This window comes from Nerophis lumbriciformis, linkage group LG12 (genome assembly GCF_033978685.3).
Source record: "Nerophis lumbriciformis linkage group LG12, RoL_Nlum_v2.1, whole genome shotgun sequence".
NCBI classification, from domain to species: Eukaryota; Metazoa; Chordata; class Actinopteri; order Syngnathiformes; family Syngnathidae; genus Nerophis; species Nerophis lumbriciformis.
The window spans coordinates 45,196,202-45,223,123 of NC_084559.2; the positions used below are offsets into that span (position 1 = coordinate 45,196,202).

Below are 26,922 nucleotides of genomic sequence, written 5' to 3' on the forward strand. Positions count from 1 at the left end.
TCTTTGCAGTCTATTTAATTGAATATAAGTTGAAAAGGATTTGCAAATCATTGTATTCTGTTTTTATTTACGATTTTTACACAACGTTCCAACTTCACTGGTTTTGGGTTTTATAAATGTTGTCCATGTACACGTGGCTAATGTTTTGCGGAACATGACTGCCAGAAGATGACAGCACAGAAATATTACCTTCCTGTATTGCAAAATACAGGTAAAAGCCAGTAAATTAGAATATTTTGAAAAACTTGATTTATTTCAGTAATTGCATTCAAAAGGTGTAACTTGTACATTATATTTATTCATTGCACACAGACTGATGCATTCAAATGTTTATTTCATTTCATTTTGATGATTTGAAGTGGCAACAAATGAAAATCCAAAATTCCGTGTGTCACAAAATTAGAATATTACTTAAGGCTAATACAAAAAAGGGATTTTTAGAAATGTTGGCCAACTGAAAAGTATGAAAATGAAAAATATGAGCATGTACAATACTCAATACTTGGTTGGAGCTCCTTTTGCCTCAATTACTGCGTTAATGCGGCGTGGCATGGAGTCGATGAGTTTCTGGCACTGCTCAGGTGTTATGAGAGCCCAGGTTGCTCTGATAGTGGCCTTCAACTCTTCTGCGTTTTTGGGTCTGGCATTCTGCATCTTCCTTTTCACAATACCCCACAGATTTTCTATGGGGCTAAGGTCAGGGGAGTTGGCGGGCCAATTTAGAACAGAAATACCATGGTCCGTAAACCAGGCACGGGTAGATTTTGCGCTGTGTGCAGGCGCCAAGTCCTGTTGGAACTTGAAATCTCCATCTCCATAGAGCAGGTCAGCAGCAGGAAGTGCTCTAAAACTTGCTGGTAGACGGCTGCGTTGACCCTGGATCTCAGGAAACAGAGTGAACCGACACCAGCAGATGACATGGCACCCCAAACCATCACCCAACCATGCAAATTTTGCATTTCCTTTGGAAATCGAGGACCCAGAGTCTGGAGGAAGACAGGAGAGGCACAGGATCCACGTTGCCTGAAGTCTAGTGTAAAGTTTCCACCATCAGTGATGGTTTGGGGTGCCATGTCATCTGCTGGTGTCGGTCCACTCTGTTTCCTGAGATCCAGGGTCAACGCAGCCGTCTACCAGCAAGTTTTAGAGCACTTCATGCTTCCTGCTGCTGACCTGCTCTATGGAGATGGAGATTTCAAGTTCCAACAGGACTTGGCGCCTGCACACAGCGCAAAATCTACCCGTGCCTGGTTTACAGACCATGTTATTTCTGTTCTAAATTGGCCCGCCAACTCCCCTGACCTTAGCCCCATAAAAAAATCTGTGGGGTATTGTGAAAAGGAAGATGCAGAATGCCAGACCCAAAAACGCAGAAGAGTTGAAGGCCACTATCAGAGCAACCTGGGCTCTCATAACACCTGAGCAGTGCCAGAAACTCATCGACTCCATGCCACGCCGCATTAACGCAGTAATTGAGGCAAAAGGAGCTCCAACCAAGTATTGAGTATTGTACATGCACATATTTTTCATTTTCATACTTTTCAGTTGGCCAACATTTCTAAAAATCCCTTTTTTGTATTAGCCTTAAGTAATATTCTAATTTTGTGACACACGGAATTTTGGATTTTCATTTGTTGCCACTTCAAATCATCAAAATTAAATGAAATAAACATTTGAATGCATCAGTCTGTGTGCAATGAATAAATATAATGTACAAGTTACACCTTTTGAATGCAATTACTGAAATAATTCAAGTTTTTCAAAATATTCTAATTTACTGGCTTTTACCTGTATAAGAAAAAACTAACTTGTAACAGTAAATTATTGTATGGAAAACACTGGTTAAGTGTAAAAGAAGCTCTTATTTTACAACAAAGCCATTCAAAGCCAAAGAAAAAGTAAAGGAAAACATGGCAACATTACTCTTTTGGTTCTTGCTCGAAATTATGTCTCATGCAAACACTTTAAACTTTATATTTTTCTGTAATAATATCTATATTTACAATGTTCACTCTTGTTTAGTAGCATTTCTCCAACTCAGCCACATTTCTCTTCAGTCCAGATGGAGGAATGCATCCGCCACTGGGCTTTCCGCACATGCAGACACAAAATGATACGAGTCACAGGGGGTACGATGTGAGTTACATGCCAGACAAAACGTGGAAAGAAATTTCTTCCCCCCTCCAACATGCTGGATTTTGGCAGGATTTCTTTTGCCCATGTTTGGAGAGAGGAAATGAGCACAGTGTGCCGTAGGGACGTCTCATACTGCTTACTTCAACACAGACAGGAGAGGTAGACTCGGGGCTAAAAATAGTGGCAGGATCGCAGGTCAACCCTGAACCAAACTACAGAGTGACCGGATAAATGAGAAAACGTGAATCTGTACACGTAGATATGATAGCAATGTAAATGTAAACTATATGTACATGTGAAATAAGATTGCTTTTGTTTTAATCCGGCTAAAAAATGTCAAATTTAAAAACGCCTTTTGATCCATTCCAAAGTCAAACTGTCTTTTTCATAAAGTATTTATCAGCACACTGGCATATATGTAAAAATACAAACAAACAAACAAAAAAACCCAATGATGGTTAAACTATCAAAACTTTTAAATATGTTTTTTTTAGTGAAAATTGGCACACAAGTGTTAAAGTTAAAATCTAAACTATTTGTAAAGTTAATGAAACACATCGACTTTAAAAACAAGTAGGACGCAAGTTAGCTACGCATATTTAAAAGTGTATTTTGGTTCCAACACTATTTAGAACAATTGGAAAAAACTTTGAAATTAAAAATTCTGTGACCAGAAAAATGTATACAATTGCCTAAATACATATATTTCTATTTAAATTAATATCACGTTTGTTGTTGTGATAAGGTAACATTCAGTTTTTCCAATGCACATAATTATTCATATTTTTTATTATTATCATTGCCTATATTCTATAGCATTTCTTACAAGATGTATTATAAACAATTTGTTGAAGTTACAGTACCAAAAATGGTAAAGACAAACATCAATTTTCTCAAGTCTTTATTTTCAAGTACAGTTAATCAATCAGCAGTTGACATAAACCACACAGCTTTCATTCCTTCCCTTGTTGGCACACATCGATCAATAATACCGTTAATCTTGAACGATTTTCCTGTCGTAGTGAAAAATGGATTTCAGAGTATTCACATGAGGCGTCGCTTTATTTGTGCAGAGCAAGAATTCAAAGCGTCGTTGACCATGAATATAATTTCATGCAGCTGATTCCATCAATGTCAAACAATTGCATTTTTAAATCAGATTATATACAGGGTTGATGTGTATAAATTGCCCACTGCTGGTTGTTCAGGGGAGTGTGCAGGTCACATTTATGTGTGCGTCTGGTTTGTGGGAGGATTTGATCGTCACAAAAGCAAAAAAAAGTGATCCACATATGCAAATTGAATACAAATACAAATACAAAATCAAGCATATTTATATGAAACGACTTGGTCGCATAGTGATGCGGGTGTGGTTCTCCCAAGGATGCAGACGGCTTCGGACACAGCTTGCAGGTAGGAAAATTATTTATTTACAATATAAATCATTCGGTGAACAAACAAAAGACGTGCAAATAGCAAAAGGCAAAAACAAAAGGACTAGCGTGGGAGCTAGCAGGCAAAATGGCATAGCGTGAAAAGCTAGCGGGAATCTAAGTTGTCGTTATCAGTTGTATGGGAACAAACTACGAAGCCAGACCGAGTGAGGCCAGAGCAAAGACTAAATAGCCCTCTGATTAGTGCCCGGGCAACAGGTGCGCGTCCCGAACACTAACCAGAGGCAGGTGAAAGTAATCAGCTGACATGGCAACTGAACACAAACAAAATCAAATGTGCTGAAAACATATGTGACGAGAAACATAAACAAACTATGATCCGTGCAGCGGATCGTAACATTATATTCAAATCTCAAAAATATATTTACAAATACACGTTTATTTATACACATTTTTGATTTATTTGTATGTCACATTTTTAGATTTATACATTTTATTTGTATATATATTCAAATCTCAAAAACATATTTACAAATATGCGTTTATTTACACAAATTATTTTTTTTATTTGTATATCACATTTGTATTTGTATATTTATTAATATATGCATATGCATTAATATCATATTGATATATATATATATATATACGTTGATGTGAGACAATTCTACTTCCATAATGCACAAACTTTTACCAACTCAGAGTTGATGCATTTGTATAAATGGTAACACTACTTGATAAAACTGACTGAAATGATGTGTTATTATTTATTTTTAGTCATACCGCACTGCAGATGTGTTAATTGCAATACAACTTTTAATCAGATAAATCATGCTAATAGGTTATTTCGTAATAACACGTCAAGACAAACGCCAGGTGATACAGTTAAGTATTGCAAGGCTCTCATCATTGTTACTAGCTTGCATTATACTGTGTGTGCACATGAGCTTGGGACTGTTGATGTTCCTTTTTCTCGTTTATTTGCACCGAGGGGTTTGGCAGTAGTAGCCCTGCATGCAGAGGTTTCATTTATCAATGCTGAGAGCATGACATCATGGTGTTCTCCTCCCTTGAGCTCCTCCCTCTTCTGAAGTCATATTGGAGCTGGCCCAGTTTAAAGCTGCATGGCCGCATTACAGAAATGACTCATTTTTTCCCATTAAGGAAAGCAACATAGCAAAAGTGAGTCGGGTCTGACTTGCGTGTTTCTTGCTTTGTCACGTCTGCTTCTGCACATTTTTGTTCAAGCAGGCTGCTTTAGAAGTACACAGCAGGGGTAATTCATTGGTATTGTAATATAGACACAAGGGTTGTACCGATAACAATATTTTGGTACTGGTACCACAATGTATTTGGATGCTTTTCGATACTTTTCTAAATAAAGGGGACCAAAAAAAAATGTCATTATTGGCTTTATTTTAACAGAAAATCCTATGATACATTAAACATGTTTCTTATTGCAATCAAATAACAATTTTGGCATTAATAGGAACGTGAACATTCTAGACAACTTGTCTTTTAGTAAGCAAACAAAGGCTCCTAATTAGTCTGCTGACGTATGCAGTAACGTAGTGTCCTTTTCCATTTTATTATTTTGTCAAAATTAAGAGGGACAAGCGGTAAAAAATGGATTGTTAATCTACTTGTTCATCTACTGTTAATATCTGCTTACTTACTTGTTTTATCTACACTTCTGTTAAAATGTAATAATCACTTGTTTGTCTGTTGTTTGATACTTTACATACGTTTTGAGGGATACTACAAATGTTGGTATTACTTCAATACCAAATAGTTACAGGGTCATACCTTGGTCATAATTTAGGTTCTTATGTGTCCAAAGACGTATTTCCTGGGTTTATAAATAATAAAAAAGACAGCAGATTTTGTGATAATTAAAAATAAAGATGTTATCAGGGGAGTATCGACTATATACGGCTCTCGTACTTGGTATCATTACAGTCTATGTCTGTGTAGATTTACCCATGGCATTTGTTTACAAACCCCGTTTCCATATGAGTTGGGAAATTGTGTTAGATGTAAATATAAACGGAATACAATCATTTGCTGAATGTGGCTTGGCATTGTCTTGCTGAAATAAGCAGGGGCGTCCATGAAAAAGATGGCAGCATATGTTGTTCCAAAACCTGTATGTACCTTTCAGCCTGTTCACCTGTGGGATGTTCCAAATAAGTGTTTGATGAGCATTCCTCAACTTTATCAGTATTTATTGCCCCCTTTCCCAACGTCTTTGTCACGTGTTGCTGGCATCAAATTCTACAGTTAATGATTATTTGCAAAAAAAAAAAAAAGTTTATCAGTTTGAACATCAAATATGTTGTCTTTGTAGCATATTCAACTGAATATGGGTTGAAAATGATTTGCAAATCATTGTATTCCGTTTATATTTAAATCAAAATTACACAATTTTCCAACTCATATGGAAACGGGGTTTGTACATTCAGGAGCACAAGCTTGCCGTTAGCGGTAAGCTATTGTGTCCTCCTACAGTGTGTAGTGAAGCATGTTTAGCTATTCCTAGTCCTCTAGGGATGATACATGTAAGAAACATAGTTTATTTGTTGCCATGGAGGTGACGATTAGTGATGTAGAAGTAGCTAAAACACTGCAGACTGCGGATGGACGTTAGCGGCTAGATAGCTATGTTTTAAAGCACCTGTTCCAGAACGGCTTTTAAAGCACCTGTTCCAGAACAGCGCTTAAGTGTTTATAGCTTCAACTTTATCGTCAGTTTTTAGCCGAAATTTGTCTATTCTCTCTATTCTATCTCCATGTTTGTGAGTACTTTGGGCATGTGTGTCGCTCAACATGCGCCACGATGTTTAATGTATGTTTGGAAAAAAAAAATATATTATAAAAGTATAGTACCGTTTTTTTCAACTAATTAGTACCGTGGTACTTTATTAGTATTGGTATACCGTACAACCCTAATAGACACGCAGGGAAGAAACACTGTTTAGGATGTTTTATACCTACAACAATAGACAAAACCCATAATGACAGATTTGTTTAAAGCTACATTTTCCCCAGAAAATCTAACAAAGGTTTCATGACACATTACAGTAAAAGCAAGGAAACTGATAAAATAATGATAACAAAGATGTTGATCGGGATCATGGCTAATATTTGCCTTTTTAAACTGATCAGAGATCTGTGCCACATCTACGTCTCAGTCTCTACATGGCTAAAGATTGTACTCGTGTGGAGGATTCCTTCAAAAGGGATGCACGCTCAGGGAGATTAATTAGAGCCAGAGCCAAAGCTTCCACCCAAGCGAGTCCTGTAAGATAAATACCCTCAGACCTTACTCTTATGGTTTAGTCTCCACGTCAACTTTGTGCCTTCATGTGCGAGCTTGTTTGGTGTGGGCGGAGAATTTGCACGTGGATTTAAGACTCCCCCAGACGCACGCTGACCTCTGACCATGACTGACCACGACTGCATGTCAGTCGCGACCTTTTGGAATGTCTCGAGCTGAGAAAGATCAGTAAAAGTGGATTTGAGTCCTAACTCTAGACTAATGTAGATGTGTGTTGTGTTTTTTTTATGACTGATCTGTGGAAACATGAGATTAGTTAAGCTTATTTCTAATGCTAAAGACCCCCAGAGAATGTAGTCTCATTAAATTGTATGGCACTTACTTGACTTTGGTTAATGCCCAAAGAATGATCACGCATTGTCTACATTCTGTAAAGTGAGTGCCAAGTTGACTAATGGCTGTCAAGATCGAGCTTCAGATTGTCCTAGAACCCACGACATACCGTATTTTTTGGACCATAGGGCGCACCGGATTATAAGGCGTACTACCGATGAGCGGGACTATTCAGGTCTTTTTCATACAAAAGGTGCATCGGATTATAAGGCGCATTAAAGGGGTCATATTATGATTTTTTTCAAAAATGTAAAACACTTCCTTGTGGTCTACATAACATGTGATGGTGGTTCTTTGTCAAAATGTTGCATAGATTGTTTTACAGATCATCTTCAAGTCGCTTTCTGACAGTTGCTTCGGCATGCGCCGTTTTGTGGGCGGTCTTATTTACGTGGCTCACCTTCGGCAGCAGCTTGTCTCCATCATCTTTGTTGTAGCGGTGTAGCGTGCAAGGACAGGAGTGGAAAAAAGTGTCAAAAGATGGAGCTAACTGTCATGTTTTAATGACATTCAGACTTTACTTCAATCAATAACGAGGCAGCATCTCCTCATTCGTGGCTCACTAGTGCAACAACAACGCCGGAAGTGTGTCCCGTGAAAAACTGTCCGACCGGAACTCTCTAATAACTAAAGTTCCTTGGGTGAATACTGTAAACTCACTACACCGGTATGTTTTAGCGCTTTCATGGCGAGTTTACTGACATATATAAGTAATAACTTTAAACTACGTTATATTAGAAATGGCAACAGCAGAGGGTGAATGTCCCATATCAAGAAGATAGAGAAAAAGAAGAAGCTTATTGACTACGGTGTCGGCACAGACTACAAAGGCGGAAGAGCACACTTTTTCAGGACTTATGCAGATCCCAAATACAGATCAGCAGGTACCAGAAGGTAAACAGAAAAGTTGCTTTTGCATAATATTGCGAAGCAAATCACCAGATAATATGTGTCACCTTATACACACACCATAATAATATTCATATGTTGAAACACAGTACACTCCATCCATCCATCCATTTTCTACCGCTTTTTCCCTTTGGAGCCTATCTCAGCTACAATAGGGCGGAAGGCGGTGTACACCCTGGACAAGTCGCCACCTCATCGCAGGGCCAATACAGATAGACAGACAACATTCACACTCACATTCACACACTAGGGCCAATTTAGTGTTGCCAATCAACCTATCCCCAGGTGCATGTCTTTGGAGGTGGGAGGAAGCCGGAGTACCCGGAGGGAACCCACGCAGTCCCGGGGAGAACATGCAAACTCCACACTTAAAGATCCCGAGCCTGGGATTGAAACCAAGACTACTCGGGACCTTCGTATTGTGAGGCAGACACACTAACCCCTCTTCCACCGTGCTGCCCACAGCACAGTGGCAGATGGTAAATTTGTGAACATACTAGACACAGTACAATTATGTTAAGTTAAAGTACCAATGATTGTCACACACACTAGGTGTGGTGAAATTTGTCCTCTGCATTTGACATCCCCTTGTTCAACCCCTGATTCCCCACGCCCGGGAATCATTTTTGGTGATTTAACCCCCAATTCCAACCCTTGATGCTGAGTGCCAAGCAGGGAGGTAATGGGTCCCATTTTTATAGTCTTTGGTATGGATCGGCTGGGGTTTGAACTCAGGACATTACTGATCTCAGGGCAGACACTTTAACCACGAGGCCACTGAGTCCCATCAAGCGGTTTGGCTTCATAGCTTACCAAAGTCATAGATTTTTGAGCGCCGTGTTTAATGTTCTATATTTTCAATGGTACATATACAATTTTGGTGTTGTTTACTTGAGTCCACACATATCTCTTATGTGTGACTGCCATCATATGGCAGTCTACACGTATGTCTTATGTGTGACTGCACACTTATCATTTCACCATGTACCAAATAAAATAGCTTCAAGTTCTGTAAGCACAACCAAACTAATTCCGTACATTAGGCGCACCTTATAGTCCGAAAAATTATGGTATTTACCCTCTAAAAGTGAGAACATGTCTAATCAAGGATGTTTTTCATCCTATTTCAGGTTTTCGCTGTTTTGTGTTGCAAAATAGCAGCTGTTGACCTGCATGAATGAGAATATTTACCGGCATCTCTTTACCAACATAACATTTTTCCGTTCTTAATTCCATAACCGGGTCGTCTCTTGATTCAACTATTGGGCAGCACCACACAATTTTAGACTTCACAACATGCAATAGAATGAATCAACATCTGTCTTGAGGACATTCCATAAAATAGGACCAGTCATCGAGGCAAGATGAATTGCAGTGCTGTTGTGTACAAATACAATAGTGCTAACCTGCTCTAAAAAAAAATCGGTGTACTAAGTAAATATTAACAAATACAAGTGTCGTCAAACAAAAAAGTCGGGGAGAAGTGACCTGCCTCTTTTTGTTCTGTGCCTGCAGTGTGTTCAGCAGGGCAAACAATATGATAGTTGTGTCCTTAGAACACACACACACACACACACACACACACACACACACACACACACACACACACACACACACACACACACACACACACACACACACACACACACACACACACACACACACACAGATTGACTTTGCCCAGCCTTTGTTTATTGTGCTCACACTGACCTTTTATATCAGGATGGTAATTAGGCTGGCTCTTTTGTGAGCTGTTATTGTGTGAATCAATAGACATGAATGCTGCTGCGTCTCAAATAATATTTTATGTCCTCAAGTTATATAATAACTTTAGTATTATAAATAGCAGTGTTGTCGCTTATGCAGGGTCTCTGACAGACAAGTAACTGTTTACTTCTCACAGTCTCTAGGGAGCTTATTTTCATGTGGTCTGAAGAATAATATGAGGAAAATGCATGATGTTATAAATGTTTTAACTATATCCATCCATCCATCCATCTTCTTCCGCTTATCCGAGGTCGGGTCGCGGGGGCAGCAGCCTAAGCAGGGAAGCCCAGACTTCCCTCTCCCCAGCCACTTCGTCCAGCTCCTCCCGGGGGATCCCGAGGCGTTCCCAGGCCAGCCGGGAGACATAGTCTTCCCAACGTGTCCTGGGTCTTCCTCGTGGCCTCCTACCGGTCGGACATGCCCTAAACACCTCCTTAGGGAGGCGCTCGGGTGGCATCCTGACCAGATGCCCGAACCACCTCATCTGGCTCCTCTCGATGTGGAGGAGCAGCGGCTTTACTTTGAGCTCCCCCCGGATGACAGAGCTTCTCACCCTATCTCTAAGGGAGAGCCCCGCCACCCGGCGGAGGAAACTCATTTCGGCCGCTTGTACCCGTGATCCTGTCCTTTCGGTCATAACCCAAAGCTCATGACCATAGGTGAGGATGGGAACGTAGATCGACCGGTAAATTGAGAGCTTTGCCTTCCGGCTCAGCTCCTTCTTCACCACAACGGATCGATACAGCGTCCGCATTACTGAAGACGCCGCACCGATCCGCCTGTCGATCTCACGATCCACTCTTCCCTCACTCGTGAACAAGATTCCGAGGTACTTGAACTCCTCCACTTGGGGCAAGATCTCCTCCCCAACCCGGAGATGGCACTCCACCCTTTTCCGGGCGAGAACCATGGACTCGGACTTGGAGGTGCTGATTCTCATCCCAGTCGCTTCACACTCAGCTGCGAACCGTTCCAGTGAGAGCTGAAGATCCTGGCCAGATGAAGCCATCAGGACCAAATCATCTGCAAAAAGCAGAGACCTAATCCTGCAGCCACCAACCCGGATCCCCTCAACGCCTTGACTGCGCCTAGAAATTCTGTCCATAAAAGTTATGAACAGAATCGGTGACAAAGGGCAGCCTTGGCGGAGTCCAACCCTCACCGTAAACGTGTCCGACTTACTGCCGGCAATGCGAACCAAGCTCTGACACTGATCATACAGGGAGCGGACCGCCACAATCAGACAGTCCGAAACCCCATACTCTCTGAGCACTCCCCACAGGACTTCCCGAGGGACACGGTCGAATGCCTTCTCCAAGTCCACAAAGCACATGTAGACTGGTTGGGCAAACTCCCATGCACCCTCAAGGACCCTGCCGAGAGTATAGAGCTGGTCCACAGTTCCACGACCAGGACGAAAACCACACTGTTCCTCCTGAATCCGAGGTTCGACTATCCGGCGTAGCCTCCTCTCCAGTACACCTGAATAGACCTTTTAACTATAGCGTGGCCTTTTATTTACCTTAAGTGCAAAGAGAAAGTGTATCAGTTGGAAGCGGACAATACCTTTAAAGAGGCATTTGAAAACTAGTTTTACATAATAATTACACTTTTTAACTTTACTAATGATTTTGGAGTGCATGAAAGGGTGAACAGGAATACCTAACACACGACACAGTCATTTATACACACATATGTACTAGGGTTGTCCCGATACCAATATATTGGTACCGGTACCAGTACTAATATACTTTTCGATATTTTTCTAAATAAAGCGAATCACCAAAAATTGCATTATTGGCTTTATTTTAACAAAAAATCTAATTAGTCTGCTGACGTATGCAGTAACATATTGTGTCATTTCTCATATCTATTATTTACTGTTAATATCTGCTTATTTTCAGTTTCAACATGTTCTATCTACACTTCTGTTAAAATGTTTTGATCACTTATTCTTCTGTTGTTTCATACTTTACATTAGTTTTGGATGATACCACAAATTTAGGTATCAATCCGGTACCAAGTAGTTACAGGATCATACACTGGTCATGATTTAAGTCCTCATGTGTCCAGGGACATATTTCCTGAGTTTATAAACATAATATGAATTTAAAAAAAGGAAAAAAGATTTTGTGATGCTAAAAATATTGATGTATTGATAGTAATATTGACTAGATACGCTTTTGTACTTGGTATCATTATAGTGGATGTCAGGTGTAGATCCACCCATGGCATTTGTTTACTTTGTGACGCCGGTGAGCTGTTGTATCCTTCTACGGTGTGTAGTGAAGCATGTTTAGCTATTCCTCGTCCTGCAGGGATGATACTTGTAAGAAACTTACTTTATTTGTTGCCATGGAGGCGAAGATTTGTGATTTAGAAGTAGCTAGAACAATGCAGATTGCGGCTGGACATTAGTTGCAAGCTTGCTAGCCATGTCTTAAAGCACCTCTTCCTGAGGGCGTTTCAGTGTTATAACTTCACCTTTATCTTAAGTTTTTAGGCCAAAATGTGTCCATTCTCCTTTTTCTGTCTACACACTGTGTCTGCTTGTAAGTACTCAGTGATTGTGCACTGCCGAACATGCTCCTCCGCTCGTAAAACCAGCAATGTCACGACGTGACGACGACGCGCCGTCATGCCCGTTAAATAAAAAGGGGGGCAGGGACTGGTCATTTTTGGAGGCGATATAGTACTAAATATGATTTATTAGTATCTCGGTACTATACAAGTACCGATATACCGTAGAACCCTAATATGTACATTACATAACACAGCAGCAACAGAAGCAATGTTCTAATGATGGTAACAAGAAAGCAGCTCAGACAGCAGTAATACTACGAGTTGGATGGAGTTGGTTCCCCCCCAAAAAACAATTTTAACATGAGACATTTTTTTTTTAAGAAAGAAATGTTTAGAAATAATAATGTACTTTATTGATATATAGGAGAGCGGACTTCCATGGAATGTCCTTCAAGTTGCTTCTTCACCAAGCTTTTCCACATTTTCATGGATAAATGTCATCTGATGAGTTCATCGTAAACAACAGAGTAACCGACATTTGAAAGGGCATGCAGAGGTAGATGCACTGTTTGGTTACAACCAGCAGTGGAACTGTTGACTCAGTTCAGTCTCAGCTGGTGTGTGATGTTGTAAAGAAGAACAACATGACATCTTTGGGAAGTTGAGCTGCATCCGTGAAGTCTTTTGCTGCAGCACGGCTCCTCCAGTCAACATTATCCAGCTTAAAAGGGACCTATAATTATTTTTAATCTACATGTAAAACACATCCTTGTGGTCTGGATCATATGTATTGGCTATGCTTTGGTGTAAATTTTGCATAAATCCTGCTCCACAGTCACTTTTATTACTTGTTTTTGGAGTATGTCTGCAGGATGTTCCATTCTTCACGCCTTCCCAGATTGCAAATGAAACCACGGCCCACCCTCTCCAAAAGTATCATTATTTATACTTTGAAAATGTCCACTGTTTAAATATACAGGTAAAAGCCAGTAAATTAGAATATTTTGAAAAACTTGATTTATTTCAGTAATTGCATTCAAAAGGTGTAACTTGTACATTATATTTATTCATTGCACACAGACTGATGCATTCAAATGTTTATTTCATTTAATTTTGATGATTTGAAGTGGCAACAAATGAAAATCCAAAATTCCGTGTGTCACAAAATTAGAATATTACTTAAGGCTAATACAAAAAAGGGATTTTTAGAAATGTTGGCCAACTGAAAGGTATGAAAATGAAAAATATGAGCATGTACAATACTCAATACTTGGTTGGAGCTCCTTTTGCCTCAATTACTGCGTTAATGCGGCGTGGCATGGAGTCGATGAGTTTCTGGCACTGCTCAGGTGTTATGAGAGCCCAGGTTGCTCTGATAGTGGCCTTCAACTCTTCTGCGTTTTTGGGTCTGGCATTCTGCATCTTCCTTTTCACAATACCCCACAGATTTTCTATGGGGCTAAGGTCAGGGGAGTTGGCGGGCCAATTTAGAACAGAAATACCATGGTCCGTAAACCAGGCACGGGTAGATTTTGCGCTGTGTGCAGGCGCCAAGTCCTGTTGGAACTTGAAATCTCCATCTCCATAGAGCAGGTCAGCAGCAGGAAGCATGAAGTGCTCTAAAACTTGCTGGTAGACGGCTGCGTTGACCCTGGATCTCAGGAAACAGAGTGGACCGACACCAGCAGATGACATGGCACCCCAAACCATCACTGATGGTGGAAACTTTACACTAGACTTCAGGCAACGTGGATCCTGTGCCTCTCCTGTCTTCCTCCAGACTCTGGGACCTCGATTTCCAAAGGAAATGCAACATTTGCATGGTTGGGTGATGGTTTGGGGTGGCATGTCATCTGCTGGTGTCGGTCCACTCTGTTTCCTGAGATCCAGGGTCAACGCAGCCGTCTACCAGCAAGTTTTAGAGCACTTCATGCTTCCTGCTGCTGACCTGCTCTATGGAGATGGAGATTTCAAGTTCCAACAGGACTTGGCGCCTGCACACAGCGCAAAATCTACCCGTGCCTGGTTTACGGACCATGGTATTTCTGTTCTAAATTGGCCCGCCAACTCCCCTGACCTTAGCCCCATAGAAAATCTGTGGGGTATTGTGAAAAGGAAGATGCAGAATGCCAGACCCAAAAACGCAGAAGAGTTGAAGGCCACTATCAGAGCAACCTGGGCTCTCATAACACCTGAGCAGTGCCAGAAACTCATCGACTCCATGCCACGCCGCATTAACGCAGTAATTGAGACAAAAGGAGCTCCAACCAAGTATTGAGTATTGTACATGCTCATATTTTTCATTTTTATACTTTTCAGTTGGCCAACATTTCTAAAAATCCCTTTTTTGTATTAGCCTTAAGTAATATTCTAATTTTGTGACACACGGAATTTTGGATTTTCATTTGTTGCCACTTCAAATCATCAAAATTAAATGAAATAAACATTTGAATGCATCAGTCTGTGTGCAATGAATAAATATAATGTACAAGTTACACCTTTTGAATGCAATTACTGAAATAAATCAAGTTTTTCAAAATATTCTAATTTACTGGCTTTTACCTGTATATCTTGAAGTTGTCACCAGTGGGTTTTTTTTTTCCAGAAATGGGCGAAAATAAACTTCATAAACATTGCCGGGTATAAAGATTCACCCGGTCACAACATTAGGTACACCTGCACACTAATGATCGATTCAGACCTGCTTCAAAACAGCTGCTTTTAGCAGCATTTATGTCATTGCCTGTTTTGCATGCCAGTGCGCACACGTTTAGTAGATCAGCTTTGCGTGTGCTATCACGTTTGCACATGCTTTAATACACGCACTCTTTTAGTAGAACAGGCTCTTAATTTCTGACGGAAATACAGTCTGTAGTTTTGACGCAGTGATGGAAAGTATTTAACACAAATACCTTGTCATGCACACACACGCACAGAAACTAACACACACACACACACACACACGCACACACACGCACACACGCACACACACACACACACACACACAGCTCCTTCACCTTTGGCCTGTCGTAATAGCTGCTGGTGGCCCCGTGCACTCACGACCCAGCTCCAGATGTTGTTGACATTCCCTCAGGAGTCAAGAGGGAAAAATGTACAGACACACAGTCAGACGCAGACACGCGTGCATTCCAATGATCGTTTAACTCAAAATGAATCAGTTTAGATTCATGTGCTAGGTACAGGAAGATTACCCGATGAACACATTTATTCACACATACACAGACAGAGGTGTGTCAAGGCCTGACGCTCCGTCTCTCTGCTGGGTCACGGAAATAAATCAGGAGTTGGTGAACGATGTTTTAAAAAAAATGTTTTATTTGAAAAAGAAAAACAGTGGTTTTACTTATTTTGTATGCGTTTTAGTATGTGCGATACCGTTTTTCTGATCCAATACCGAGTAAAATTCAGGGTAGAATCGGCGATACCGATCCGATATGCAAATTTACCTAAAGTGAAGGGTAATATTTTGGAAAGTAGTGTATTTCAAATGTTGCCGCTCTTGGGGAATCATAATCAAACAATATTAAATCACAGGGCGAAACAAATTATTGGCGTTGTTCAGCACTTAATACCTTACCTTTTTTTTTACTTTCAACTCCTTACGTAGTGTCTCCAAATAGCCTTATATAAAAGGATACATACACTTGCGGTTTTATATTACTGAGTAAATCATTTTAATTTGTGTAATGTAAGTTTGCAATGACTGTTTTATTGCAATTGCTAGCTGATATAGGCTCCAGCGCCCCCCGCAACCCTGAAAGGGACAATTTGGAACTAATTAGGAGGCTTTGTTTGTTTACTTACTACTAAAGTTGTCTATTATGTTCACTATTTTATTTAAGGACAAAATTGCAATAAGAAACATATGTTTAATGCACCGTAAGATTTTTTGTTAAAATAAAGACAATAAAGCCATTTTTTGTGGTCCCCCTTATTTAGAAAAGTACCGAAAAGTATCAAAATACATGTTGGTACCGGTACCGGTACTAAACTATTGTTAACTATATATATATATATATATATATATATATATATATATATATATATATATGTATGTGTGGGAAAAAAAATCACAAGACTATTTCGTTGAGAGGGCAATCAGGTTTCTTTCGACAGTTACAGCCTTTGGAGTCGCTCTGTCTGGGGGCCGACGGCTCATTTGCAATTGTTTTGTTGTGGTTTGAGATGATTTGTCGTATATTGTTCATGCAGCTGTAGCTCAATTTAATGTTGTTCTTGTTGAATACTTTTCTTAGGGTGTTGTCAGAAAAGTATTCAACAAGAACAACATTAAATTGAGCTACAGCTGCATGAACAATATACGACAAATCATCTCAAACCACAACAAAACAATTGCAAATGAGCCGTCGGCCCCCAGACAGAGCGACTCCAAAGGCTGTAACTGTCGAAAGAAACCTGATTGCCCTCTCAACGGGGGGTGCTTACAAACATCAGTTGTCTACCAATCTAAGGTAATACGCAAGGACATTAACACATCCGACACATATGTAGGATTAACCGAGGGAGAATTCAAAACCAGATGGAACAATCACAAGGCTTCTTTCAGGAACAAAAACCTGCGAAATACCACAGAACTCAGCAAACACATTTGGGACCTCAAAGACAATAATGTTGAATATTCAATAACATGGCAAATTCTTGCATCCAGCACACCTTACAATAGTGGTAATAAAAGATGCAACCTATGCTTGAAAGAGAAACTGTTTATTATTTACCGTCCAGACCTGTCATCCCTCAACAAGCGCAGCGAAATTGTCACAGCATGCCGCCATAGACGGAAACACCTCCTAGGTAACACATGAGCCAATCACCACGCCCCTAGGCCAGCCTGTACCCACCCACTCTGTGCCCTATATAAACCATGGTATGCGAATGCTCCCATTAAAATCTCCTGACGATTGAGGGTACCCCCCCTCATGAAACAGGCCTGTAGAGATGAAATAGTCTTGTGATTTTTTTTCCCACACATACATATATTGCGCTCTACTACGGTATCGAGCACTATTTTTTGGATAACCTTATTAAGACATATATATATATATATATATATATATATATATATATATATATATATATATATATATATATATATATATATATATATATATATATATATATATATATATATATATATATATAAACATACATAAATATATACATATATCCATTCATACACATATATATATATATATATATATATATATATATATATATATATATATATATATATATCAATCAATCAATCAATCAATGTTTAATTATATAGCCCTAAATCACAAGTGTCTCAAAGGGCTGCACAAGCCACAACGACATCCTCGGTATAGCCCACATAAGGGCAAGGAAAAACTCACCCCAGTGGGACGTCGATGTGAATGACTATGAGAAACCTTGGAGAGGACCGCATATGTGGGTAACCCCCCCCCCTCTAGGGAGACCGAATGCAATGGATGTCGAGTGGGTCTAACATAATATTGTGAGAGTACAGTCCATAGTGGATCCAGCATAACAGTAAGAGTCCAGTCCACAGTGGGGTCAGCAGGAAACCATCAGCAGCGCAGAGATGTTCCCAACCGATATACAGGCGAGCGGTCCACCCCGGGTCTCGACCCCGGACAGCCAGCACCCCATCCATGGCCACCGGATCTGTGTGTCTCCCCTTCCATAAGGGATAGGGGGGAGCAGAGGAGAAAAGAAAAGAAACGGCAGATCAACTGGTCTAAAAAAGGGGGGCTATTCAAAGGCTAGAGTATACAAATGAGTTTTGAGATGGGACTTAAATGTTTTTACTGAGGTAGCATCTCTAACTGTTACCGGGAGGGCATTCCATAGTGCTGGAGCCCGAATAGAAAACGCTCTACAGCCCGCAGACTTTTTTTGGGCTCTGGGAATCACTAATAAGCCGGAGTTCTTTGAACGCAGATTTCTTGCCGGGACATATGGTACAATGCAATCGGCAAGATAGGCTGGAGCTAGACCGTGTAGTATTTTATACGTAAGTAGTAAAACCTTAAAGTCGCATCTTAAGTGCACAGGAAGCCAGTGCAGGTGAGCCAGTATAGGCGTAATATGATCAAACTTTCTTGTTCTTGTCAAAAGTCTAGCAGCCGCCTTTTGTACCAACTGTAATCTTTTAATATATATATATCCTGTTAATGAAACACATTATCGGAAATAACTAAAGTACCAAAAGTATTGATATTTTAATTTGAGAACCAATATTATAGCATAAAGATTTGGTATCGGCGGTATAGATATTTCATTATTGATCCGCACATCATTAATGCCTTTTGAACGTTTTGTTGCCTCAATCCCCCTCTGACCTGCAGTATGACATACTAAAGGTTGTGATCCAAACATGTTTTCGCCTGCAATATGTCATAACTAGGTTTTCGTGTAAACTGCTCTTTAGCTTGATTCGTGTCACTTATAGGACTCATGTATGTTTGAAGCTACAGAAACACTGCATTCTGACTGTCATCATGTAAAGTGCACACTGCAAAAAAAGGTGCAAGTCGTTTCATTTAGATACATTTGACATAAAAAGTGTGTGTCCAGCATGCTCAACGATTGACAAAACATATGTTTCCTTTTAGTGTTGGATGTGACGGCGATGACGAATTGTTGTTCATTTGAATTTTTTAGCTGTCAATCTGACCTGTCAACGCAACAGATGTGTGTGTCGCGTCTTTTGTCTCACATCCTGACCTCTGTGTGTGTCTTTGTGTGTCCACAGGGCATTATTTGTATACGAAGGACTGACAAACAAGCTGAAACTAGCTGACTCGGGAGGTCAGTTTGGCTAAAACTCAAAAACAGTCATGCCATTTAAAGTAAAGTACTTACATGTTTTGCACATTTTTGGTGTTTTTCTGTGAAAAGTGGGCGGTGTTACAGAGTTGGTCAGCAAGTTCCATGTATCCAAGCCACAATATGGACTGTGCAGACTGGGAAGTGGAGACACAGGAGGTCCCCGCATTGTCATGATTGCATGGGTAAGACACACACACTTTGTTAAATAATCACTCTGTCTTATACAAGTTACTAATACGCAGACAATAGCTCCGACTTGAATACAAACATGCATAAAGTTCAACATACATTTATAAAATCCATCCATCCATCCATTTTATACCGCTTGATAAAAAAGCTATATCATCAGTTTTTTTCTTTAACTAAAAATAATGACTTAATCTTAAATAGTTATGTTATGTGGCATACTGCAAACCCACCAATCAGGTCAAAGATGATCAATTTCCATACGTTTTAAAGAAATAGAAATACCATTACATCATTAAAAAATCTATGAAATAAAGCTAAATAATGAAACACATCATGAAATATATAAATTGGTCATACTACTCATGAAAAAAATAAAACAGTTTGAATATAATTGTTTTAAGATTATTTTGTAACATTTAATTGATGGATGGACCTCTAAATAATCTATCCATCCATTTCTAGCGCTTATTCCCTTCGGGGTCATGGGGGGCGCTGGAGCCTATCTCAGCTACAATCGGGCGGAAGGCGGGGTACACCCTGGACAAGTCGCCACCTCATCACAGGGCCAACACAGATAGACAGACAACATTCACACTCACATTCACACACTAGGGCCAATTTAGTGTTGCCAATCAACCTATCCCCAGGTGCATGTCTTTGGAGGTGGGAGGAAGCCGGAGTACCCGGAGGGAACCCACGCAGTCACGGAGAGGACATGCAAACTCCACACAGAAAGATCCCGAGGCCGGGATTGAACTCACGACTACTCAGGACCTTCGTATTGTGAGGCAGACGCACTAATCCTTCTGCCACCGTGCTGCCCCCTCTAAATAATAAAACAAAAACAAAAACACCCTTATACACTAACTATAAAATACGTGTACTAATAAATGTGTTTTTATTATATAAAATGTGCCTCTAAATAATAAAAACACATTTATTAGTACACGTATTTTATAGTTAGTGTATAAGGGTGTTTGTATTTATTTGTCAATATTTTTCTATTGGTAACAGAGATAATGTTGAGTTAGATTGACACCGTCAAAGATAATTGAAGTACTGTATTTTCCGGACCATAGGGCGCACTGCCGATGAATGGTCTATTTTCAATCCTTTTTCATACAAAGGGCACACCGGATTATAGGGCACATTAAAGAAGTCATACTATTTGTATTTTTTTCTAAATGTAAAACATTTCCTTGTGGTCTACATAACATGTAATGGTGTTTTTTTGGTCAAAATGTTGCATAGATTATGTTTTACAGATCATCCTCCAGCCGCTTTCTGACAGTCGCTTCAGGATGCGCCGTTTTGTGGGCGGTCTTATTTACGTGGCTCACCTTCAGCAGCGTCTTCTCCCCGTCATCTTTGTTGTAGCGGTGTAGCGTGCAAGGACGGGAGTGGAAGAAATGTCAAAAGATGGAGCTAACTGTTTTAATGACATTCAGACTTTACATAAATCAATAACAGAGCAGCATCTCCTCATCCGTGGCTCACTAATGCAACAACAACGCCCGAAATGTGTCTTGTGAAAAACCGTCCGACTGGAACTCTTCAATAACTAAAGTTCCTTGGGTGAATAATGTAAACTCACTACACCGGTATGTTTTTAGTGATTTCATGGCGAGTTTACTGACAGACATAAGTAAGAACTTTACACTACTTTATATTAGAAATGGCAACAGCGGAGGATGAATGTCCCATAACAAGAAGATAGAGAAAGAGAAGAAGCTTATCGACTATGGTGTCACCACGGACTACAAAGGCGGACGGGCGCAAATTTTTAGGACTTATGCAGAACCCAAATACAGACCAGAAGGTAAGAAAAGTGGCTATTGCATAATATTGCGAAACAAAACGCCAGATAATATGTCTTACCTGATATACACACCATAATAATACTCGCATGTTGAAGCAACTATTTATTTATTTATATATATTTATATATATTTATTTATTTTTATATATATATTATATATATTATTTATATATATTTATTTATTTATATGTGCACCTTATTGCTTTTTTATCCTGCGCTACCATGAGCTTGTGTAACAAAATTTCATTCTTATCTGTGCTGTAAAGTTCAAATTTGAATGACAATAAAAAGGAAGTCTCAGTCTATGTCCAAGCACAGTACAATCCTTTAAGTGGTGGCTTCATAGCTTACCAAAGTCATACTAAAACATTTTGATGGATTTTTGAGCGCCGTGTGTAATGTTCTATATTTTCAATGGAACATATAAAATGTTGGCGTTGTTTACTTGAGTTATATTGCAGTACACACGTATCTCTTGTGTGTGACTGTCACCATATTGCAGTCTACATGAATCTCTTATGTGTGACTGTCATCTACTGGTCACACTTATCATTTCACCATGTACCAAATAAAATAGCTTCGAGGTCGGTAAGCAAAACCAGAATTATTCCGTACATTAGGTGCACCGGGTTATAAGGCGCACTGTCGAGTTTTGAGAAAAAAAAATATTTTAAGTGCGTCTTATAGTCCGGAAAATACGGTATACCGTGTTCTCCAGATTATCATGGGAGTTACGTCCCAGACCCCTCCCTGTGGTACACACATTTCTGCAAAGTAGGCACACAATTTCTTTTTATAGTTTATATACGGGATGGCGTGGCGAAGTTGGTAGAGTGGCCGTGCCAGCAATCAGAGGGTTGCTGGTTACTGGGGTTCAATCCCCACCTTCTACCATCCTAGTCACGTCCGTTGTGTCCTTGGGCAAGACACTTCACCCTTGCTCCTGATGGCTGCTGGTTAGCGCCTTGCATGGCAGCTCCCGCCATCAGTGTGTGAATGTGTGTGTGAATGGGTGAATGTAGAAATAGTGTCAAAGCGCTTTGAGTACCTTGAAGGTAGAAAAGCGCTATACAAGTATAACCCATTTATCATTATTTATTTATATGAATATTATATGCCTTTTAAACACTACAGTCTTTATCACTTTCAGCATTCGTATGTAGTTAAAACAAATTTTGGTACTCACCAATGATGACACTTTGCTGCAGGATGATGACGACAGTCATTCGTGTCTTCTTTGGAGTGAGGAACAAAGTTATGGAAAGCTGTTTGCGCAGTCTTTTTAAGAGACCGCTATCCTTATATTCTGTACCTCCTTCAAACAAAAGATTTATTGATTTTTCTTTTCTTTTTTTTTTACTTTTGTTTATTGGATTTTTGACGTATACAGTCCAGAAATACAGTTGAACAAATGTAAAATGTTATTTTTTCCTCCCCCAAACAAGTAACCCACACAAATTATTTATGAAATAAAATAAAAACTAATAAACTAGAAAAAAACATGCATCAGTGAAAAAAGTACAGGCAAATATTGACATGTAGCCAAAACAACTGCACTCCTGGCAGACAAAATGTTCATCAATTACCTACCAATTACTTTTCAATCGGGTTTAAATTTGAGATATTTTACATATTTTAGGAAATCACCCCATACTTGCTGAAACTTCACAGAATGACCGTTCAATGTCAGCCTACTTTTCTCCAAATTAAGGAAATAAAGAATATCTCTAATCCAGCGGGTGTGGCAGGGAGGCGCTGCAGCCTTCCAATTTAGTACAATGAGTCTTCCAGCCAACAAATTAGTAAATGATACTAAGTTTTTTTTGGATTTGCTAAGAGAAGATGACAGATGAGCTACCCCAAATAGTCCACTTAAAGGATTTGGCTCAATCTTTTCGCCAATTACCAAAGACAAAGTATTAAACATTTCAGCCCAATAATGCACAGAGATGGGCAAAGCCAAAACATATGTATTAAGTTAGTTGGAGACTGTTGACACCAATCACATAATACCGATATTCTGTTATACAGTTTAGCCAGCTGGACCTTGGTATCATTTGTACAAGAAGTCTTATGAACACTGCTTAAAATCTTTGTCCAGCTCTCCTCGGATAGGGTCACTCCTAAGTCACCCTCCCAAAGTGACTTCATTGAATTCCGAGACTCAGGGCGTAAATGAAAAATGTGACTGTAAATACGTGTCATTGATCCTTTTAAAGTCAGAAGTGGTGTCAAAAAAGCATTTAAAACTGTGTCAGTCTGTAAATTTGATAACCTGGGAAAAGTATTACGAACAAAATTCCATATCTGTAGATATCTAAAAGAGTGTTGATTAGGGAGTGAGACTGTATCATAAATTTGTTGGAAAGAGACAAAAGTGTTGTCAATATAATTTGTTTATGTTGTTGATCCCAGACTTGACCATCCTAAAAAGGCACTAACGACAAGAGAAGGAGGGAAATCATGATTAGCAGTGATGGATGCAAGACTACAAATCGTCTGTAAACCAAAATTACGCTTGAACTGAACCCAAATTCTGAATTAGGTTTTTACGATTGGATTGTTCATAAAAGCGCAAGTAGAAGAGTGGATGGGAAAGTGAACCAGAGCCCTAAGAGATACTGGTTTAGTTGAGCTCGTCTTTATACCCAGCCATAACGAAGCGTTGGTGGCCCAGTAGTAAAACCTAAAGTTAGGCGACTTAGGTCTCTGTAAATATTGTTTACGTAACCTGTGAGTCTAAAATCGATCTAATTTACAAAAGAAAGACTGAGGGAGAAAAAGTGGTATACACTGGAACAAATAGAAAAATCGCGAAGGTACATTAATTTTAATAGAGTTGACATGAGCCACTGTAGATAAATTAAGTGAGGACCAGCGATCAAAATCTCCCTGGATTCTGGACAACAGCAGAACAAAGTTAGCTTCATAAAGCTCTGCAAGCGTATGTGTGACCTTGACACCCAAGTATGCAAAACTTTGCGAGCCAATTTTAAAGGGAACATTCTGCAGAGGATATTTTACTTTTACGCAAGTTGAATTGGTAACCAGACACATGTCCAAAAGTTTGAAGAGTACTTAAGCCAGCCGGGACCAAGACGGAGATGTCCGAGACATATAGAAGGAGGTCATCTGCATAGAGTCTACATAATTGTGTCTACATATGCCTGTAGTAAGCGGGTTGGTACAAAGTGCTATTGACAGAGGCTCAATGGCTAGAGCAAAAAGCAATGGACTCAGGGGGCAGCCCTGGATTCCTTGATCTTGTAATGGCAGTTAGTAAATAGTAGTTTGTAGCTTAGCTACCGTCTTTGAGCATAGCGTACAGGAGGTTCACCTTTTCCCTGATGGTAAGCAGCTTCCTCTAGGGCTGATGGTTTTGTGCCAGAAGCCTTAGAAGGCACAGAACGTTTGGATGACATCTTGGGGATTTATACAAATGTTTCCACAAAAACCCAGAGCAAACACAAGCATAGATACAGTGCATGGAGTTGAAACCCAAGAGGTGGCTCTATGTGGCTGAGCCAATCAGATACCAACTGACAGAAAACTAAGAAAGATACATATTTGGACTGTCAAAAATTAAAATAGCAGGGATATAACGTGTATCCAGTTTAGGTAAGAAACATCCAGTGGGCCGCATTGAAATGTTTGTTGTATTATGCCCACTGCCTTTTTTATCCTGTTTCGCAAGACCCGTGTCACATGACTTCAAACTTGACACCTCATTGGCTGCTTCTGAGCCAGTCTTATTTTGGGTCTTATGTTTTGAAGCAGAACATTTTTTCGCACTGAAATTTTGAACACTGACTTTTAAAATACTATATTTTAAAACACTGAATTATTATACACTAAATTGTCATACACTGCATTTTTATACACACGCATTTTGCTACTTTTCACTGAAATTTCTGCATAATTTCTTGTAAAAAATTTCAGTTCACAAAATTCAAACCCCAAAAATTCAGTTACACAAATTCAGTGTTGAAAAAAAGCTTTTGTAATGAAGACAGAAATGAATGTCTATAACAGCACTAATGATACGTGCATTTTTTTAAAAATTGCACAAGCTATTACTTACCTGTTATATGGCATTTCAGTAGATCAGTTGTTTGTAATCTATATGCTTACAATGTTCAAACGCAGCATTGTGATTCCTATTGTCTGAAGGTCTGTCTTACCAGGATGAAGGTATGGAATGAACCAACTGTTTGTATCCTGTATTTGTTTGCAGGTCGGTGAACATGTGGAAGAATTCCGCAGGACGGAATGTGCCGGACACGTCCCCGCCATCAAACACTTCTTCAAGGTAGCAAAGAATGTTCTCAGTTTTTAAAAAATTCCAGTTTGAAAACTATCAAATCATTATAGTACTTTTGCTTTTAAACCGTCCAGACATACAGACAATAGGGCTCTTTGTTTTGCCCAAAATTCCCCCCAAAGAAAGGCATTTCTTCAGGCTTTGTACTCTATATTTACACACTCAAGTTGACTTTGTATTGTTTTGAGAGTTTCCTGTGCTCACTGCACGTCCTGTCCCATTCCTGTGTTGGACGTTTGTGGCCATGCTGATACCAGGAGAAGATTTAGGTTAGCCTTGGCGTTAAAAGATTTATTGTTGGAGCCACTTCACGGAGCAGGCCAGTGGTGACAGGCCGTAGAGGAAACACTCCTGTGAGGAAGGGGCGTCAGAAGGGACTACTCATATAGTAGCTGTAGTAGAGAGCCTCGTCCGCATCCGTGCATCTCCATCACTGTTTGTTTAGCAGCAAGGGCGACTGACCCAAAGGTTTACGAGTTTCCATATAAAGGCATCACCAAGTCGACTGTTTGGAATGTTTGTTATTTTTTTTGTCCGATTTGGAATGTCAAGTCTGGGCTTTTTTGAGCCACTGTCTAAGACACCCTCACCTCTTTTGGGTGAAGTGCATGCATATCTATATATATATATATATATATATATATATATATATATATATATGTATCAAAACCAGATGGAACAATCACAAGGCTTCTTTCAGGAACAAAAACCTGCGAAATACCACAGAACTCAGCAAACACATTTGGGACCTCAAAGACAATAATGTTGAATATTCAATAACATGGCAAATTCTTGCATCCAGCACACCTTACAATAGTGGTAATAAAAGATGCAACCTATGCTTGAAAGAGAAGCTGTTTATTATTTACCGTCCAGACCTGTCATCCCTCAACAAGCGCAGCGAAATTGTAACAACATGCCGCCATAGACGGAAACACCTCCTAGGTAACACATGAGCCAATCACCACGCCCCTAGGCCAGCCTGTACCCACCCACTCTGTGCCCTATATAAACCATGGTATGCGAATGCTCCCATTAAAATCTCCTGACGATTGAGGGTACCCCCCCTCATGAAACAGGCCTGTAGAGATGAAATAGTCTTGTGATTTTTTTTCCCACACATACATATATGTATATATATATATATATATATATATATATATATATGTGTGTGTGTGTGTGTGCATTGAACAAATTATTGCAACATAAACGTAGTCCTATGCTGAATTTATATAAATACTTTGAAGTAGGGATGTCCCAAAGTGAACCCTTCAACTAATACATTATAACATAAATTATGTACAAACGTAGCATAATTGCACAATTTACTATGACCGTACAT

At 39.6% G+C, this 26,922-nt stretch overlaps 1 protein-coding gene across 1 annotated transcript in view; it reads left to right on the forward strand.

Moving 5' to 3' along the window:
* Positions 1 to 26,922, forward strand: part of LOC133623381 (uncharacterized) — a 110,471-nt gene that overhangs the window by 42,590 nt on the left and 40,959 nt on the right. Inside the window, exons 2-4 of the mRNA XM_061986635.2 lie at positions 19,175 to 19,230; positions 19,321 to 19,433; positions 25,494 to 25,568. Of these exons, the coding sequence (XP_061842619.2) occupies positions 19,175 to 19,230; positions 19,321 to 19,433; positions 25,494 to 25,568 (244 nt within the window). The remainder of the gene's footprint in view (positions 1 to 19,174; positions 19,231 to 19,320; positions 19,434 to 25,493; positions 25,569 to 26,922) is intronic.